Source organism: Phacochoerus africanus, chromosome 7 (assembly GCF_016906955.1).
Source record: "Phacochoerus africanus isolate WHEZ1 chromosome 7, ROS_Pafr_v1, whole genome shotgun sequence".
In the NCBI taxonomy this organism is placed as follows: domain Eukaryota; kingdom Metazoa; phylum Chordata; class Mammalia; order Artiodactyla; family Suidae; genus Phacochoerus; species Phacochoerus africanus.
Window position 1 is genome coordinate 71,473,702 of NC_062550.1, and position 19,449 is coordinate 71,493,150.

The window sequence follows — 19,449 nt, forward strand, 5'->3', positions numbered from 1 at the left end:
AGCAGCAGGATGAAATAAGTGCTACATCAGTGTAAGCTGTATTATAAATGTCTACATTCATGGGCAAGTGGGGAGCAGTATACGTGCTCTAAATAAGTGAAGGACACATTTTCTACTCCTGTGCTCTAGGGTTTTATTGTAGCAGAGATAAAACTACAGCCAAAGCAAAATTCTCCTCTAGTGAAATATACGAAAGCTTGGTAGAAACAAGTATGTTCACGTGCCCTAGAGAAGAACACATCTCCGATTCTTTACTCTCTTCTCACAGCCTCAGAGAATCTGCCCCTGATACTAAGAGCCAACAAGGGAAAAATTATGTAGAGAAAAAAAATTATTTTTCAAATTCTATACTGAGAAGAAGACAGGTAGAGGGCTGTCTGGAAGCAACCAGATGAGTAACAATGCCTTTCATTCATGGCTTCCCAGAGTTTCTACACTGTCAGCTACTGTGCTAGGTGCTGGAGGTACAGCTGCAAATAAAATAAAGACCTCTGCCCTGCTGAAGCTTACATCCTAGTAGGAAAATAAATATAACGTCAATTTTGAAGTGATAAATCCTGTGGAAGAAATTTAAAAGAGTAGTTAAAAGCCTTCCAGGAGTTCCCATCGTGGCGCAGTGGTTAATGAATCCGACTAGGAACCATGAGGTTGCGGGTTCGATCCCTGGCCTTGCTCAGTGGGTTAAGGATCCAGCGTTGCCATGAGTTGTGGTGTAGGTTGCAGATGTGGCTCGGATCCCACGTTGCTGTGGCTCTGGCGTAGGCCGGTGGCTACGGCTCCGATTGGACCCCTGGCCTGGGAACCTCCATATGCCGTGAAAGCAGCCCTAGAAAAGGCAAAAAGACCAAAATAAATAAATAAATAAATAAAATAAAAGCCTTCCAAGTAGGAGAATGAGGATAAACTAAAGCATTAAACAGTCACCAAAAGCCTCATTATAAAGGTGAAATTTGAGCAAAGACTTGAAGGAGGTGCAGCAGTTACCCAAGAAGATACACAGGGAACAGACAGAGTGAAGATCCCACATGGGAAGCAAGCCTAGCGTGTTGCAGAACAATGAGGAAACCAATATACTGAAGCAAGTGGGGAGAAGCATAAAAGTCAAAAGAAACAGAAGCCCCCTCAGGAACCTGTGTTACCCAATACAGTTATCACCATTACGTAATAACCTGTTGTGTATTCAAAGCACTTCATGCCAAATTCACATTATTCAAGCTTCTCACCCAACTCTGGTGATTTCTGGCATGCAGCTGTGAAAATGATAGCCAGCATAGTTGGGGTATGGCCAAGAGTAAGACAAAACTACCTCAGAGAGAAACCAAAGCCATGACTCTGGCTTCACATTTACAACACTCTAACAATCTAACCAGACCTAATACTATAAAAACACACAAAACCTCTAGTGAAATATATGAAACTTGCTTTACTTCAGCTAAGAGATTCAAAGATCATCATGCCTGATTTCAAAATATGAACTATTTATTTCAAACATTCATCATGTAATATCACACCACTGTCATTAGAAAAGTATTGACCCATGCCCTATAAAAAAGATACATGGCCAGTTCTGGTTGTGGCTCAGAAGGTTAAGAACCGGCCATAGTATCCATGAGGATGTGGATTCGATCCCTTGACTCACTCAGTGGGTTGAGGATCCAGCATTGCCACAGATGTGGCTCAGCTCTGGTGTTCCTATGACTGTGTTATAGGCCGGCAGCTGTGGTTCTGATTCAACCCCTAGCCCAGGAACTTCCACATGCCACAGGTGTAGCCATAAAAAGAAAAAAAAAAAAAAAAAAAGATACATGGCATGCGTTTAAATTGAACACAATGAAGACAAGCCCTTAATCAAAACTCAACAAGAGTGAAGTTAATCAAAGCCAAAATGTCCAATGAAAAAAGTCTAACTAGCAAGAGACAATCTTAACAGACAAAAAGTAGAAGCAGCCTTCTACTTAAAAGCTCCCTCTCAAAGCTCCACTAAAAAGTAGAGGAACAAAAAAACATACTCTCAAGAGGACAAACAGACCAAGAGAAAAGCAGACATATGAATGATACTCTAGCAAGCAAAAACAAAGACAAAAATCCTCAAACACTTGCAATAGAATAAAGCCAAGGAAAAGCTTCTACAACACAGAACCTGGAAGTGCTAAAGAAATGGAAGCGGCAATGCCTTTACAATTAAATTTATGAAGAAAAGCATTGGCTGAAAACTTGCATAAAAGCAATCAGACCTCCCCCAGTCAGCACAGCCAGGAAACCATCCCTCTCCTACCCCAGCAGAAGCCTGGAAATTTACTCTCAGGAAGAGTCTAAAGAGGGACTTCCTAACCTAACAAAGAAACAGGTAAGTACACTAGAAGATCAGACTATATATCTCACACCCAATCAATAAGAGAGAAAACATAAATGGAAAAAATTATCAAAGAATACAAGGAGTTCCCGTCGTGGCTCAGTGGTTAATAAATCTGACCAGGAACCAGGAGGTTTCGGGTTCGCTCCCTGGCCTTGCTCAGTGGGTTAATGATCCGGCGTTGCCGTGAGCTGTGGTGTAGGTTGCAAACGAGGCTCGGATCCTGCGTTGCTGTGGCTCTGGTGTAGGCCGGTGGCTACAGCTCCGATTGGACCCCTAGCCTGGGAAGCTCCATATACCACGCATGTGGCCCTATAAAAGACAAAAAAAATAAAAAATTTTAAAAAGTAGAAAATTTTTAGACAAGCAAAAAATTTACATCCCATTTACCTTCTTGCTCATCTAACTAGAAGAAATGCTCCACCAAAACAGGAGTAAACCAAGTAACAGGAAGACTTAAAATAAGGAGAGTCGCAGGGAATTCCCAGAATGATAACAGTGAAACAGCTAACCTTAAAAACCCACCAGTCTAGACTTGAGCAGGAAAGAGAACTCCAGAGGAATGACTCCAAGAAGAAAATGAAACGACAGATTATCTGATGAGCATAGTGACCGATTTCTATTTCTGGAAAAATCTGAAAATAAATTTTTGATAGTCACAAAGAAAACTTAGAAAATAAAAAAAGGGGAGGTAGATGGAATTCCTGTTTTGGTTCCGTGGGTTAAGAACCCAACTAGTGGAGTTCCCATCATGGCACACTGGAAACAAATCTGACTAGGAACCATGAGGTTGCAGGTTCGATCACCAGCCTCATTCAGGAGTTAAAGATCCGGTGTTGCCGTGAGCTGTGGTGTAGGTCGCAGACGTTGCTCGGATCCCACGTTGCTGTGGCTCTGGCATAGGCAGGCAGCTGTAACTCTGATCAGACCCCTAGCCTGGAAACCTCCATATGCCGTGGGTGTGGCCCTAAAAAGCAAAAGCAAAAAAAAAAAAAAAAAAAAAAAAAGAACCCAACTAGTACCCATGAGGTTGAGGGTTCAATGCCTGGACTCACCCAGTGCGTTAAGGATCCAGCATTGCCATGAGCTGTGTGTGATGTAGGCTGCAGACACAGCCTGGATCCTACATTGCTGTGACTGCGGCCTAGGCGAGCAGCTTCAGCTCCAATTTGACCCCTAGCCTGGGAACTTCTATATGCTGCAGGTACAGCCCTTTAAAAAAAAAAAAAAAATAGGAGTTCCCGTCGTGGCGAAGTGGTTAACGAATCCAACGAGGAACCATGAGGTTGTGGGTTCGATCCCTGGCCTTGCTCAGTGGGTTAGGATCCGGCGTCACTGTGAGCTGTGGTGTAGGTTGCAGACGCGGCTCAGATCCTGCGTTGCTGTGGCTCTGGCTCTGGCTGGCAGCTACAGCTCTGATTAGACCCCTAGCCTGGGAACCTCCATATGCCAAGGGAGTGGCCCAAGAAATGGCAAAAAAAAAGACCAAAAAAAAAAGTAATTGTTAATGTGAAATTGCATTAAATTACAGACCTGTCAAGTAAGTTTTTGCTATCTAAAAATAACCAGGGGAGTTCCCATCGTGGCTCAGTGGTAAAGAACCCAAATAGTATCCATTAAGACATGGGTTCAACCCCTGGCCTTGCTCAGTGGGTTAAGGATCCAGCATTGCAGTGAGTTGTGGTATAGGTTGCAAGACACAGCTTGGATCCTGGTGTAGGCCAGCAACTACAGCTCCAGTTTGACCCCTAGCCTGGGAATTTTCACAGGTTGCAGGTACAACACTAAAGAGACAAAAAAAAAAAAGCAGGGAGAGGAGTTCCCTGATGGCTCAGTGGCTAAGGACTCAGCACTGTCATTTTGTCATTACTGTGACATGGGTTCCATCTCTGGCCCAGGAGCTTCCACATGCCATGGGTACTGCCCAAAATAGAAATGAAAACAAACAAACAAACAAAACCCAGGGAGAAAGATGAGGTGATTTAATCAAAACAGGAAACAATCCCATTGACAACTGAATGACTCAGAATCCTGAAAATCTGCTTCCCACTAAAAAGCAGTGGGAATCAAAGCATCAAAATAACATCTAAAATAACACAAATTTAAGAGAACTAATCAGATATGAGCCAAAAATGATTTTTTTAAGTAAAAGTAAGACATAACAACCTAAAAATATCAGAACTCTCAGTACTTTCTGCAGTCTTCAACCTGAGCCTCTTGCTAGAAAGTAAGATGTTGTATGAATGAGACATTCACCAACGGTGGAGGTCAAACAGTGATTCCCTCTGGGAGAAGTACTGCCTGGGAGGGAGACGAAGGAGCCCTAGAGAGGCTGTAAATGCTCTTTATCTGGACGGTGGTTAAAGAAGTGTGAACACAGAGAAAGACTTACCCAGCTGGACAATTAAAACTTGTACATCACACATTGCCTAATGTAAAGACGCAAAGTAAAGGAAAAAATTCCTGTGGTGAGAAGCAGTAATCTCACGTTGACGTTTAGGGAACAGAAGTATTATAAAGTGTAAACAAAATAACTACAAATCAAAATGCCTGCCTTTCAGCTTTCAATCTTGGTTTTATATGCATTCTCAAGGGTTAAGGGAAAGAAACGTCCATGGGCACTTCAAGGCTCCAATTAACCCCAAAGACAAAGTTAACCTCTAATCACCACATATTTGCTAAGCAAGATAAACTTTATGAGCAATATTCTTCTGCACAAAAAGGAACTGGGTTTCTCAAGATGAGAGTTAAACCGTCTAGACGACAAATGTTAGAATTGTGGACAAGGTTAGATTAGGTTACCTCTATAATCTCTTCCTAATTTTGAAATCCTATAACTCTGTTAAACCAAGAAAACAATCTATCATATCAAACCTAATGCGTACCTTCTAACTGGAAAATTAATGATATAGGAACAACTTCAATTTAATAGGTTATCTGCTTATATCTTTATTCTATCAAATTTCCTAGAGTATTCATAAAACTAGAACTAAGGTATGTGCGTGGCATGAGTTTTGGCTGAAGATTACCGTAACACTATTCATGTCAATGATTAAATAATTTTGAAAAGATTTTTCAAATATTTAAGCTACATGAATCATACCAAACATATTGAGAACCTTAAGCAGCATCACAGAGTAAGTCAGTAGTTAAGTTTTCACTGAATAAAAATGTCAAAAAGGGAATTCTTAAGACAAAATGAATTTTTTTTGTCTCTTTAGGGCCGAACCCGTGACAGTTCCCAGGCTAGCGGCCGAATTAGAAATAAAGTCACACCACAGCCATGCCAGATCTGAGCCACATCTTTGACCTACACCACAGGTCACAGCAACACAGGATCCATAACCCACTGAGAGAGACCAGGGACTGAACCTGTGTCCTCATGAATACTACTCATCAGATTCATTACCGATGAGCCACAATGGGAACTCCTTAAAACAAATTTTTATCCTAATGGTTCCCTACAAAAAACAAACTCACCCTTCAAATTCACTATAATTTGTCCTTTGGTACGTAGTTTTTCAAGCAGCTGCACTAGATAATTTTCACACAGTGCTTGATTACTGGTATTACCCAACTGATAAAACAAGCCTAGAGCTGTATTTCAGCATAAGACTACACTTTCTAAAACGCTTAGTAGTGTATAAAATTTTTAAAATATAGAGAATTCAGACCTAACATTAATTTTAAATTGTATCACAGAATATAATTTAAATGTTTTTCTACTTTTTTCCCTAAAAAGTGAAATCTTCCAAAAGTGAGAATTTTTATTTCAAAATAGTCTATCAATCATAGGACATGAAAGGCCACAAAAATAAGTTGTTTTGCAAAATTCCTCACTAATCTAGCTGTCTTCACTCGCAAGTCAGAGCAGTCATTGTTTTGTTTTGTCTTTTTGCCTTTTCTAGGGCCGCTCCCGTGGCATATGGAGGTTCCCAGGGTAGTGACTGAATCAGAGCTGTAGCCACCGGCCTACGCCAGAGCCACAGCAGCTCGGGATCTGAGCCGCGTCTGCAACCTACACCACAGCTCGTGGCAACGCCGGATCGTTAACCCACTGAGCAAGGCCAGGAATCGAACCCGCAACCTCATGGTTCCTAGTCGGATTCGTTAACCACTGCACCACCATGGGAACTCCTGTTTTATTTTGTTTTTTTAATGGCTGCAACTGTGGCACACGGAGGTCTAACTGGAGCTACAGCTGCCAGCCACAGTCATAGCTGCTCGAGATCCAAGCCACGTCTGCAATCTACACCACAGCTCATGGCAATGCTGGATCCTTAACCCACTGAGCAAGGCCAGGGATCAAACCCACAACCTCATGGTTCATAGTCAGATTCGTTTCCACTGCGCCATGAGGGGAGCTCCCATAGATTTTTTTTATTATTGTATGTTTTCAAGGTAACTATTATAAACCCCACTGCAAGTCAGTCAGTTTATTTCACACCAGGAAATGTAACGTTACAAAGTTAACCTAAATTTAGGCAAAAATTAGTCTAAACTCTTCACCTTTAACTTTTCAATCTATCACTCATTCTACTAGATAATGCTGCCCTGAGTTAACCACTAACACTACTTATAAGTGTTATACAACTGATATGCACCACACATGAGAATGTTGAGTAACATAAGTCTCTTTAATATGCCAAAATTTCAATCAAGAGGTAGGAAAAAAGGGAGTTCCCGTCGTGGCACAGTGGTTAACGAATCCGACTAGGAACCATGAGGCTGCGGGTTCGATCCCTGGCCTTGCTCAATGGGTTAAGGATCCAGTGTTGCCTCGAGCTATGGTGTAAGTTGCAGACGTGGCTTGGATCCCGAGCTGCTGTGGCTGTGGTGTAGGCCAGTGGCTACAGCTACAATTCCACCCCTAGCCTGGGAACCTCCATATGCCACAAGAGCAGCCCAAGAAATGGCAAAAAGAAAAAAAAAAGAAGAAGAGGTAGAAGAAAAGCATGACAAAAAAAATTAAAAAGAAAAAACACATGACAAGCTCAACATAAGACACTATATATTCAACAGAAGATAATATTAGTAAGCTGGTATCATTTCTTTTGCACACTGCAAATGGAACCTACTATTCTAAGTAAACCATTAAATATTAATCTCAAAACAAATTATGAAACAGTTTTTTTTGGCCACACCTGAAACATGTGGAAGTTCCCGGGCTAGGGATCAAACCTGTGCCATAGCAGCAACCCAAGGCACTGCAGTGACAACACCAGATCCTTAACCAACTGAGCCACCAGAGAATTCCTGAAACAGATTTTTTAAATATCTTGGAGATTTATCATTTTCATTGACTCATGCTTGCATTTCACTGTCAAATAAATCCTAAACAGAAAGCAATGTTTCCCATGAAGCATATCTGAAATTCCTAATTTCATAAATTCACTAGTTACTGTTCCAATTTCTAAACCAAATACAAGACTCACCTTGCTCAAAGCATACAGATCCAAGATTTTTCTCTCTACCACAGGGATCTTTAAGGTCGAACCTTGAAGTTCCCAAAATTTTGCTAGTTGATCCAAGAAGTCCAGTCTTACTCTGGTCATTGCCTAAAATTATTAAAATACAGAAATCAAAAATAGCAACTAAGTTACAGCTAAAAACAAATGAGTTTTACTTACAAAGGTACTCAAAAGAAATTCAGACTTTTCTTTATTGCTTAGTCCAACCTTGAAAAATAAGTTAATAAAAAGCATAATATCTTTACTAAACTTCATTAAGGCAAAAAATAAAAATATATGTTAAAAGTTCTCATACTATCAACCAAAGCAACTTTTTGTAAAAGTTAGCTTAACCTGGAGTTCCTGTCATGGTGCAGAGGAAACGAATCCAACTAGGAACCATGAGGTTGTGTGTTCAATCCCTGGCCTTGCTCAGTGGATTAAGGAGCCAGTGTTGCCATGAGCTGTGGTGTAGGTGACATGCGCAGCTTGGGTCTGGCATTGCTGTGGCTATGGCGTAGGCCAGCAGCTATAGCTCTGATTAGACCCCTAGCCTGGGAACCTCCATATGCCGCGGGTACGGCCCTAAAAAGACAAAAGACAAAAAAAAAGTTAGCTTAACTTTAAGATAACCAGAAAATTTAGTAAATCAGATTATTCTGCTTCTAAGCATTCTAAGCCTGTAATTTCATCTGTAGATAGTATGCATACTTCATATTCTCTCCCTCACTGATACCTTCATCAAGTATCTTATAAAAGAACAAAGAGAAAAAACAGGTATTAAAATCTCAAAAAAATTTTTAGAAATACCAAGGGGAAAAAAAAACTCAGCATGCCATATTAATAAGCCTTAGCTATCTAAAATTCCTCTTTTGTACCCTGAAACAGTTTTTTTACCATACTGAAGAATATTCTGAAAATCTGGTAGGCAGGCAGAACAACTATCTAAACAGATACCAACTTAGAAAATTTAAGAGAGTAATATTTAAAGAGAGATCTTAATAAATTGGATTAGAGTTCTAGAAAAGTTCTGTTAGAGCAAAACAAACACAACAAAACACAAAACTTCCTGAAAGCTAGGTTTTGTTTTGTTTTGTTTGTTTGTTTTTGCCTATTTGCCTTTTCTTGGGCCTCTCCCAAGGCATAAGGAGGTTCCCAGGCTAGGGATCTAATCGGAGCTGTAGCTGCCGGCCTACGCCAGAACCACAGCAACGTGGGATCCGAGCTGCATTCTGAGACCTACACCATAGCTCACGGCAACACCGGATCCTTAACCCACTGAGCAAGGGCAGGGACCAAACCCGAAACCTCGTGGTTCCTAGTCAGATCCGTTAACCACTGAGCCACGACGGGAACTCCAAACCTAGGTTTTTTAATAAAAGAATTGTTAGCAGTTCCCATCATGGCTCAGGAGTTAGCAAACCCAACTAGCATCCATGAGGACAAGGGTTCGATCTCTGGCCTCGCTCAGTGGGTTAAGGAGGTGGTGTTGCTGTGAGCTGTGGTGTAGGTCGCAGACGCAGCTCGGATCTGGTGCTGCTGTGGCTCTGGCATAAGCCGGTGGCTACAGCTCTGATTTGACCCCTAGCCTGAGAACCTCAATATGCCGCGAGTGCAGCCCTAAAGCAAAAAAAAAAAAAAAAAAAAAAGGAAGAAAGAAAAAGAAAAATTATAGTAAATATTTTAAATACTTTTTTTAATCAGAAACTTTCTTCCATTTAGTCTCAAATAACATTAATTCTGAGCCCTGACCTTCTCAAATAAAGAACAGATCAGCAGACAAAACTATGACATAACACCACTCACCTCAAGTTCATTCAGGCGCTGGACTCTGGGAGTGAAACGAAAGCTTTTTACTTCACATGCAAATGGAGGCTGCCAGTCCTAAACAGAAAAAAAAATTAACATGTTGGTTATTAAGCAAGGAATGCACTATTCATTCCTTTAAGGAGTGAATTGCCACAAATAATGACAACAAATCGACTTATAAGTCTTCTTCAGAGTAAACAGTAATACATAGCTAAAATGATTTACTATTATTTATTTCTAATTTTTTTCAACTTTTGAATTAACATTTTAAGTCTGAGAGAACCATAGATCAGAGGCAGTTGTAAGAAATAACACATAGAGATGCTATGTACCCTTTACCTCCTTTCCCCTGCAAAGCTATAATATGACAACCATGATATTGATATTGACACATTACATGTGGAACATGAACTGATAGCTTTCTAAGTTAAGTCTTGTCATCTTATAACTGGTTCTTTTTTTTTTTTAATTAAAAAAAAATCTTTGGAGTTCCCATTGTGGCTAGCGGAAATGAATCTGACTAGTATCCATGAGGACGCAGGTTCAATCCCTGACCTCAATCAGTGGGTTACGGATCCAGCGTTGCCATGAGCTGTGGTGCAGGTCACAGACACTGCTCGGATCTGGCATTGCTGTGGCTGTGGTGTAGGCCAAGCGGCTACAACTCCGATCCAACCCTTAGCCCAGGAACCTCCGTAAGTCGTGGGAATGACCCTTTAAAAAAAAAAAAAAAATTATATTGAAGTATAGCTCATTTACGATGTTGTATTAGTTTCAGGTGTACATCAAAGGATTCAATTATAAATACATACATCTGTTTTTTAAAGATTCTTTTCCCCTATAGGTTACTATAGAATATTAAGTATAGTTCCCATTTAACTCTAATATCCTAATATTGAAATTATTATATCTATTTCCTCCTCAAATCTCACCAAGCCCATTATTTACATCCCAGTTACACCTTCCCTAGTTACTCAAGTGGGATGCAACAACTTCAGGTGTCTCAATACTGTGTCTAATAAACATCCAAGTTTATCAAATTACAAGGAAAACAAAATTTGAAAGAAACAAAAACAGGTAAAATTAAAGCCCCAAAACTAACTTTCAAAAAGTACTTATGTAATTGGATAATGTTTTTTATTCATGTTCAATGTGACACAGCACTTTATAAGACTTATATAAATGCTTTGTCCAAAGCCCAGCTTCTGGGCACCCAGATATTCAAAAAAAAAAAAAAAAAAAAAAGGCAAACCCACAGAACAAGGATAATTTCCAGATTAAAAATGTGCTATAAATGAAATGAGAAAACACATTTCAAGTAGAGTTCCAGACAACATAGTTTGATTTGGCCTAAATAATAGTAAATGCATTTAAAAATGTGAAAAGTAGTCAAAAAAATTTTTATCTTACCTTGGAAACTAAAGAAATCCCCTAATATTGAAATACTGAAATGTTTGTAAACATTTATTTTAAATAACAATTACATGACACAGAGAAGGTATATTATTTCAGTCTTTTCTAAGTAATAAAGCTATATTTAAAAAAAATGAACAGTCTCTATTCATTAAGGCGATACAGTAGATGAACATATGGGTTAGGAAAAACTTCAGTACTTAAGGTTTTGTCAATATTAGGTAATCTTTACAGAAAAAGTATTAAGTGACAATTAAAAATTTTAAAGAGTTAAGCTTTTGAAGGATGACAATACATATATCCTCATTCATCACAGTAATTATTTGTTCATCCTTCTCTGCCAACTGATAGTCTATAATCTTAAATTCATTGAGAACTAGGGGAGAAGCTTGTCTGGGTTTTAAAATCAAACAGATTGATCTAGATTCAAAACTTACTTTGCCACTGCCCAAGATCACATATCTAAGTTATTTAACTTATGCAGATTTGCCTCATCTGTAAAATGAGACCTTGTTTCCCTTCTGGAGCTTCAAACAATATTAAATGAAATAATCTGTAAACGCTGAATTAGCTCCCCCTCTCCCCAAGTCCCCGCCCCCCCCCCCCCACGGTCTAAGCTCTTTTTACTCACAGCGCTGCACACACCTCTGGGATAGCCTGTGGCCAGAGCAGATGCTTTTTAAAATACAACAATGGATAAAAAGACAATATGTTATTTTTATTGCTAGTAGACAGGACATAAAGCAAGGTACTCCTTTAAGAAGCACTAAGGGCAGGGTTCACACACTTTAATGTTCATTAAGCATCATGAGAGTACTTGCTGGAAAAGCAGCTTCTAGAACTTTCATATCCAGAAACTGATTCTAGACTGGGAATGAGGCCTAGAGATATGCATTTTAACAAGCATCCGGCTGCCTCCGGTGCAGGTGAACCAGGAATATCATTTGGAAAGCGCTGGTCTGACGAATAGAGAAAAAAACCTTTTGACCTTGAGCAAGTATTCAACCTCTCGGGGCACTAAATTTCATCGTAAAGATTGACATTATAACTAATCTACTGGCAAACCCAGTTATTTGCTATAATCGCGATTCGCAAATCTTTGATTCATGGTTCCTTACAGCAAAAGACTCGACATTTTCTTCCACCTCATTTGACAAATCCTTTCTAAGCCTCTAGATTTTAAAAATAAATGCTGCTGCTGCTCCTCCCCCGAAAAGACTTTTCATTGCAGCAGTAATCACTCTGGGGTTCTTGTTTGGTGAAACCATCCTAAGGGAACAACTAGAGGTTTACATTACCATCTTAAAAACCTCAGCCCTGAGATGAGGCCTCCAAATACTTAATAAATCAAGCATCAAAAGGGCTTGAAGAAACAGCCCACCGATCGAACAGCAGTTTTTACTGTGACACCTTAGTAAGAATTATACGCGAGTGTAGAAGACGTCGTGTCAGTAACTCAAACACCTTACGGGCCAACGAAAGACCGAAAGCTTTTGTTACCCTTGCCCACAACCCAATAGAGGAAGGAAAGTATCAGTTCCCAAGTTCTAGGCGGAAAGGCCCCAGGGACACCACTCTCTCGCGTCCGGACGTGCCTACATGAGACCCCAAAGAAACCAAGGCAGAAACATCCAAAAACGCAGCGTCCAGGTGTCGAGAAACCAGGGCGAGTGAACGTGAAAGGACAGAAGGGCCGGGAAGTCAAGCGAACCCGATCAGACTCCGGTACCTTGGGCGGTCGGATTTTGCAGATGCCGGTCTTCTCCGCCAGGGGCCGGATGCGGCCGATGAAGCTGAGCGGGTCTGTGAACTCCTCCCAGCTGGGTTCAAAGACCGGGCACTCCGGAGGCGGCACAAACTCCGCCGCGTAGCCCCCCGGCCCAATGCCCGCCATGGTCGCACAGGGGCCCGCGGCGCAGAGAGAGTAGCTTTAGGTGGGCCCACCGATGGCGCTCACGTCCGCTGACAGGGGCCGAAGCTCATCTTCTCAGGCGAAACCCGCTCAACGCAAGAAACCCTAAACCGCTTCCTCCAACGTTTGTTATTGTTTCCTTTGGGGCTTTTCCTCTCAGGTCGGGGCTCGCCGGAAGTCAGCGTACGGCCAAATCCCTCCGCCACCCAGAAACAGGATCCCTCCGCAGCGGTGCCCAGTTGCGCGACCTTCCTCTCTCTCTTTTGCCAGACAACACAGGTCGCTCCTTGGCTCTTCGACCCCGGAAGGTCCGCGCTGCCGACGTCTCCTAGGGCTCAGTCTAGCGGCCCCGCGGCCCCCTCCCACTGGAGCGGTGGGGAACAACCAAACGAGCAGGGAGCTCTTCCGGCGCGGGGGGCTGCGTAATGCGCCGGGGACTGCGTAATACGCCGAGGGCAGAGGTTCTGCTTCCGGTGAGCGGGAGCCGGTTCCCCTTTGTGTGTAGATGGTCCCCAGGGCGAGCCTTCTGATTCTGCTGGGCTGACTCTTTCACCCACCGTGTATGTTTCCAAATAACTACTACTTTTTCCAGCATCTGTCTCTCTCTCTCTCTCTCTTTTTTTTTTTTTTGGTCCTTTCACTGTTAGTGTCCCTTTCGAATAATCTCGGACACTTTAATCCGCCCCATCTCCATGGCAACAAATTCGGGTCCAGCCCATCCCCCCAATCTCCCTGCTGGCCGGCCTTCGTTACCGTCTAAGAATTGATTTCCGACCACAAAGAAATAACGGCTCTTGAAACTTGCTTTTACAACCGTTGATAACTCCCACATCGTCTTAACAGCAATCGCTCTCTTCTGGTAGCAGTGCACCTTGAGCCTTTCTCAGTTTGCTCTAACAGCTAGGGCAGCTGTTCCGGCCCTGCTTGTAAAAAACCTCTATGCCAGAGCCCCTCTCCACTTAGTCCAAATTCCGGAAAATAACGCAGAAAAGACTAAAGACGCCGTGAAAGGATAGTTCTTGTATTGAACATCAATCGGAAGACTTACTTCCCGAGGCTTGTTCTCATGCTCCCTGCTCAGTCTAAGCCTCCCCCAGGACCTAAATGGTGATGACTTCCAAATCTCTTATTTCCAGCCTGGACTCCTCTCCTGAGTTACAAGCCAGTACTTCTAGCTACGTAATGGACAGCTCCACTTTGGTGAACTCAGACAACTTGAACTTGTAGGTCCCCACTGTTTTTTCAGTGTTTCTGATTTCTATGCATGTCTTCATCCTTCTACTCAGTTGCCTGAACCAGAATCTAGAAGTAATCCTTAATTCCTGCTCCTTCACTCCCCACTTAAAATCCAGTGTCAAGTCTGGAGATTCTGTCATCTAAAAATAAATCCATTATATATATATATATATATATACACACACACACACACATATAATAAATATAAATCCACTCATGCCTGTCCATCCAAATTATCAGGATCCTGGAGTTACTGTTGTGGCCCAGCGGAAACTGATCCAACTAGTATCCATCTGGGTTTGATCCCCGGCCTCGCTCAGTGGGTCGGGATCTGGCATTGCCATGAGCTGTGGTGTATATAGGTCCCAGAGGGCAAGGATTCCGCCTTGCTCTGGCTGTGGCTGTGGCATATGCTGGCAGCTGTAGCTCCAATTCAGTCCCTAGCCTGGGATCCATATGCTGCTGGTGTGGCCCTAAAAAAGCAAAAAATATGTCTCTGTGTGTGTGTGTGTGTGTGTGTGTGTACATATATCAGGATGCTAGTTAAGTTCTCTCTCACCTGGACTCTGATAACAGCTCAGGTCTTGCCCCTATCAAATCCCTCTCCACTCAGTTGTCAGGTTACTTTGTCAAAAGTCCAGAATTCATCATGTCACTTCCATCTCCAAACTCAACACCAAACTCCTTTATTACTTCCCATCCGAGCCTCCAACTTTCTCTCTTTTATGTTTCTCCATATAGTACAAAAAAAGTTTTGTTGTGGCGTTAATGCACCATGCCTTCTCACCTCTGAGCCTTCACATATAACGTTTCCTCTGTCTGACCCCCCTGCCACAGATATACACACGGTTTCCTGTATCCCCTTTCTGACTACCACTCCTTCATCTGTCAAATCAAGTTTGAAGGCCATCTACAGGAGAATTCCATCTTGCTTGAGGAGGCTGGCTTTTCTGTTCAAGTCTCCAACTGATTGGATGAGGTACACCCACATTATGGAGGGCAATCTGCTTTACGAAAGTTCAGTGATTAGATGTTAGTCTCACCCAGGGAGTTCCCATTTTGGCTCAGTGTGTTAAGAACCCTACATAATGTCTGTAAGGATGTGGGTTCAATCCCTGGCCTCACTTAGTGGGTTAAGGATCTGGCGTTGCTATGGCTGTGGCATAGACTGGCAGGCTCCAATTCATTCCACCCCAAGCCTGGGAACTTCCATATGCTGCAGGTGCAGCCCTCCCCCCAAAAAAAGATGTTAATCTCACCCAAAAAAAACACCCTTTATGTTAACACATAAAATTATTCATCACAGATGTTAGCATAAATAGACTGCGCTCATGCTGTGGCATGATGGGATTGGCAGTGTCTTGGGAGCAATGGGACTTGGGTTTGATCCCTGGTCCAGCACAATGGGTTAAGGATCTGGTGTTGCAGCAGAGGGTTAGGTGGCCACTGTGGCTCAGATCTGATCCCTGGCCTGGGAACTCCATATGCCTCGGGGAAGCCAAAAATGAAAATAACTAAATAAATAAATTTTATGAGTAATAACAATATTTTCCAAAAGAGATTGAGTGAGAAGAGTGGCAGTGGTTTATGTTTTTTTGAAAAAAAAAATTAAGATTTTGCTTAGTGAGATCAAACTGGATTCTTATATCTGTTTCTGCACTCAAGCTGTGGTTGGGTTAAAATATATGAAGGAAATCCAGCACTGCACAGATGTGAATGGGAAAAGGGAGAAGTACTTTTGAAAATTTTAGCTTTTTCAGGAGTTCCCATCCTGGCTCAGTGGTGAATGAACCTGACTAGTATCCATGAGAATGTGGGTTTGATCCCTGGCCTCACTCAGTGGATTAAGGATCTGGCATTGCCCTGAGCTGTGGTGTAAGTCAAAAACATGGCTCGGATCCTGTGTTGCTGTGGCTGTGGCTGAGGCATAGACCAGCAGCTACAGCTTGGATTTGACCCTTATCCTGGGAACCCCCACATGCAGTGGCGGGTGCGGCCCTAAAAAGACAAAAAAATAAAGTTTTAGCCGTTTCAAAATCCTTGTAATTTCTTATAGTCTGGCAACGTGAAATCTGTATATATATATATACACACACATATATATATACACACATATATATCTCTTTTTAGGGCAGCACTAGAGGCATACGGAGGTTCCCAGGCTAGGGGGCAAATCGGAGCTGTAGCTGCTGGCCTACACCACAGCCACAGCAACACGGGATTTGAGCTGCGTCTGCAACCTAAATCACAGCTCACGGCAACACTGGATCCTTAACCCACTGAGCAAGGCCAGGGATAGAACCTGTGTCCTGATGGGTGCTAGTCAGATTTGTTTCTGCTGATCCATGAGGGGAACTCTTTTTTTTTTTTGGAATCTAAAATTTTATCAATGGATTTTTGCACTCTTTTACATTAAAATGATAGTAAATATTTGTCCTTGAATGGATTTTTTTTACCCAGTCATGATTTTGTAACATCAAGCATTGATCATTCGGAAAATACTGGTTCACTGAGATATACAGATCATCCAAATGTTGATGTGTATCAGTATATGTTATTTTTATTTTATTTTTTTGTCTTTTGTCTTTTTTTAGGGCTGAACCCACAGAATATGGAGGTTCCAAGGCTAGGGGTCGAATCAGAACTGTGATGCTGACCTATGTCAGAGCCACAGCAATGCCAGATCTGAGCTGCATCTGGGACCTACACCACAGCTTATGGCAATGCTAGATCCTTAACCCATTGAGCAAGGCCAGGGATTGAACCCTCAACCTCATGGTTCCTAGTCAGATTTGTTTCCGCCGTGCCACTGACAGGAACTCCTCGGTAGGATGATTTTTTTTTTTTTTTTTGCTATTTCTTGGGTCGCTCCTGCGGCATATGGAGGTTCCCAGGCTAGGGGTTGAATCGGAGCCATAGCCACTAGCCTACGCCAGAGCCACAGCAACACAAGATCCGAGCCACATCTGCAACCTACACCACAGCTCACGGCAACGCCGGATCGTTAACCCACTGAGCAAGGGCAGGGACCGAACCCGCAACCTCATGGTTCCTAGTCGGATTCGTTAACCATTGCGCCACTACGGGAACTCCTGATATTTTTAAAAATCACAAAAATATCACCATTGATCTCAGAAAGTTGGGAAGCTGTCAAACTCACGGTGACAGGAACAAATTTTCCAAAATTATCATTTTAACTTGAAAGCTCAAATTTCATTATCAACAAATATCATCCATTGTTTCCATTGAAGAGATGGTCTCGTGTTGTTCATCTTCAAGAAAAAGTCTGTCAGGAGTTCCCCTGGTGGCTCAGCAGGTTAAGGATCCAGTATTGTCGCTGATATGGTTTGGGTTCAGTCCCTGATCTGGGAACTTCTCCATGACGTGGGTGCAGCTAAAAAGAAAAAGAAAAGAAAGGAAAATGTCTGTCAAACACCTGGATCTGAATAACTAGAGTTGTCTGGTTAGGCCTTCTGGTGCTCCCTGAATATAGTGGCTAGTTTAGCTCTTAAGTGCTTTCCTTTGAGCAAACCCCCCAACTTCTGTATGCAGAAGTACACTGTACGTACTTCCCACTTTATCACATGGACAGTTAAAAAAGACTCATAGTAAAACGTGACTCAGTGGTAAAGAACCTGACTAGTATCCATGAGGACTCGGGTTCAATCCCTGGCTTTGCTCAGTGGATTTAGGATCCTGCGTTGTTATGAGCTGTGGTATAGGCCAACAGCTGCAGCTCCAATTCAACCCTTAGCCTGGGAACTTCTCTATGCTGCAGGTGCAGCCCTAAAAAGACAAAGGGAAAAGGAAAAGGAGAAGAGGGAGAAGAAGGAAATAAAAAGTCAAGCTTTATACAAGCAAATTATTTTTACTGCTTTGTCATGGCCATTCTTGAGTAAAAAGGGCTTACTATTTTTCTTTCTCTCTCTTTTTTTTTTTTTAGGGAACTGAGATCCCACATCAACCTGCTGCATGCCATAGCGAAAAATAAAAGATCTTCAGATCACTTTCGTACCAGAGTCATTGAATGTGATGTAGGCCTGACACTTAGAAGCTATCTCCAAGTTCTTATGAAATGCTGCTGTGCATTACTGAATTAACCCCTTTCTTTATAACTTCCTTTTATATATTTTAATGTTTAAATGAATGATGTTAGTCACTATGTTAAAAACTCTGATATAAAGTATTTTCTTAACCAAAGCTCCTCTACATGTGCTGCTTTTTTTCCCCTGGAATACAATTCTGTGCTAATTGAATTTATTACTGGCTTTACCATTGCCTTAAAATTCCATAATTTGGGAGTTCCCGTCGTGGCGCAGTGGTTAACGAATCCGACTAGGAACCATGAGGTTGTGGGTTCGGTCCCTGGCCTTGCTCAGTGGGTTAACGATCCGGCGTTGCCCTGAGCTGTGGTGTAGGTTGCAGTCGCGGCTCGGATCCCGCGTTGCTGTGGCTCTGGCGTAGGCTGGCGGCTACAGCTCCGATTAGACCCCTAGCCAGGGAACCTCCATATGCTGCGGGAGCGGCCCAAAGAAATAGCAAAAAAAGCCAAAAAAAAAAAAGCCAAAAAAAAATTCCATAATTTGGTTAAAAATTTAAACTTTGACATTTTCTTCAGATGTAATTGATAGTTTCAATTTATCCCTTCTTCAAGATAATTAATGGAAATATTTGTACCTAAGTTGAGGTATATAGAAACTTCTTGTAAATTTTCATGTTTTAGGAGTTCCCATCGTGGCTCAGTGGTTAACAAGTCCGACTAGGAACCATGAGGTTGTGGGTTCCATCCCTGGCCTTGCTCAGTAGGTTGAGGATCCGGCGTTGCTGTGAGCTGTGGTGTAGGTTGCAGACGTGACTCGGATCCCGCGTTGCTGTGGCTCTGGCGTAGGCCGGCAGCTACAACTCCGATTAGACCCCTAGCCTGGGAACCTCCATATGCTTAGGGAGTGGCCCAAAGAAATAGCAAAAAGACAAAAAATAAAAAAAATAGACCCCCAGCCTGGGAACCTCCATATGCTGCAGGAGCGCCGCTAGAAAAAGGCAAAAGACAAAAAAAAAATTCATGTTTTGTTGTCCTCCTTAAATTAAAATACCAACACCTACTTTCCAATCAGATTGTTGGAACACTCATGTTTAGTCTATGTTTACCTTCCCTCAAAGTGCCCACAGCTTATGCTTTACCCAAAATAGTAGTAGTATTTACTTAAATATGATTTAATTTGTATGACCTTGAATGGATTCCTAATCACCTATCTTTTTCCATTCAGCAGATAAAG

At 42.1% G+C, this 19,449-nt stretch overlaps 1 protein-coding gene and 1 long non-coding RNA gene across 2 annotated transcripts in view; one reads left to right on the plus strand and one right to left on the minus strand.

The window, feature by feature from the left end:
* The window catches only part of KDM5A (lysine demethylase 5A), an 86,913-nt gene extending 73,560 nt beyond the window's left edge, over nt 1-13,353 (minus strand). Inside the window, exons 1-3 of the mRNA XM_047787849.1 lie at nt 12,755-13,353; nt 9,610-9,687; nt 7,789-7,911 (exon numbers count right to left, since the gene is read on the minus strand). Of these exons, the coding sequence (XP_047643805.1) occupies nt 7,789-7,911; nt 9,610-9,687; nt 12,755-12,919 (366 nt within the window). The 5' untranslated portion in view covers nt 12,920-13,353. The remainder of the gene's footprint in view (nt 1-7,788; nt 7,912-9,609; nt 9,688-12,754) is intronic.
* A 51-nt stretch (nt 13,354-13,404) lies between these two features.
* Nucleotides 13,405-18,326, plus strand: LOC125131369 (uncharacterized). The gene is made up of 4 exons (XR_007135902.1): nt 13,405-13,497; nt 14,074-14,160; nt 15,011-15,152; nt 18,117-18,326. It is a non-coding gene; the product is annotated as an uncharacterized LOC125131369 (long non-coding RNA).
* Nucleotides 18,327-19,449: the final 1,123 nt, after the last annotated feature.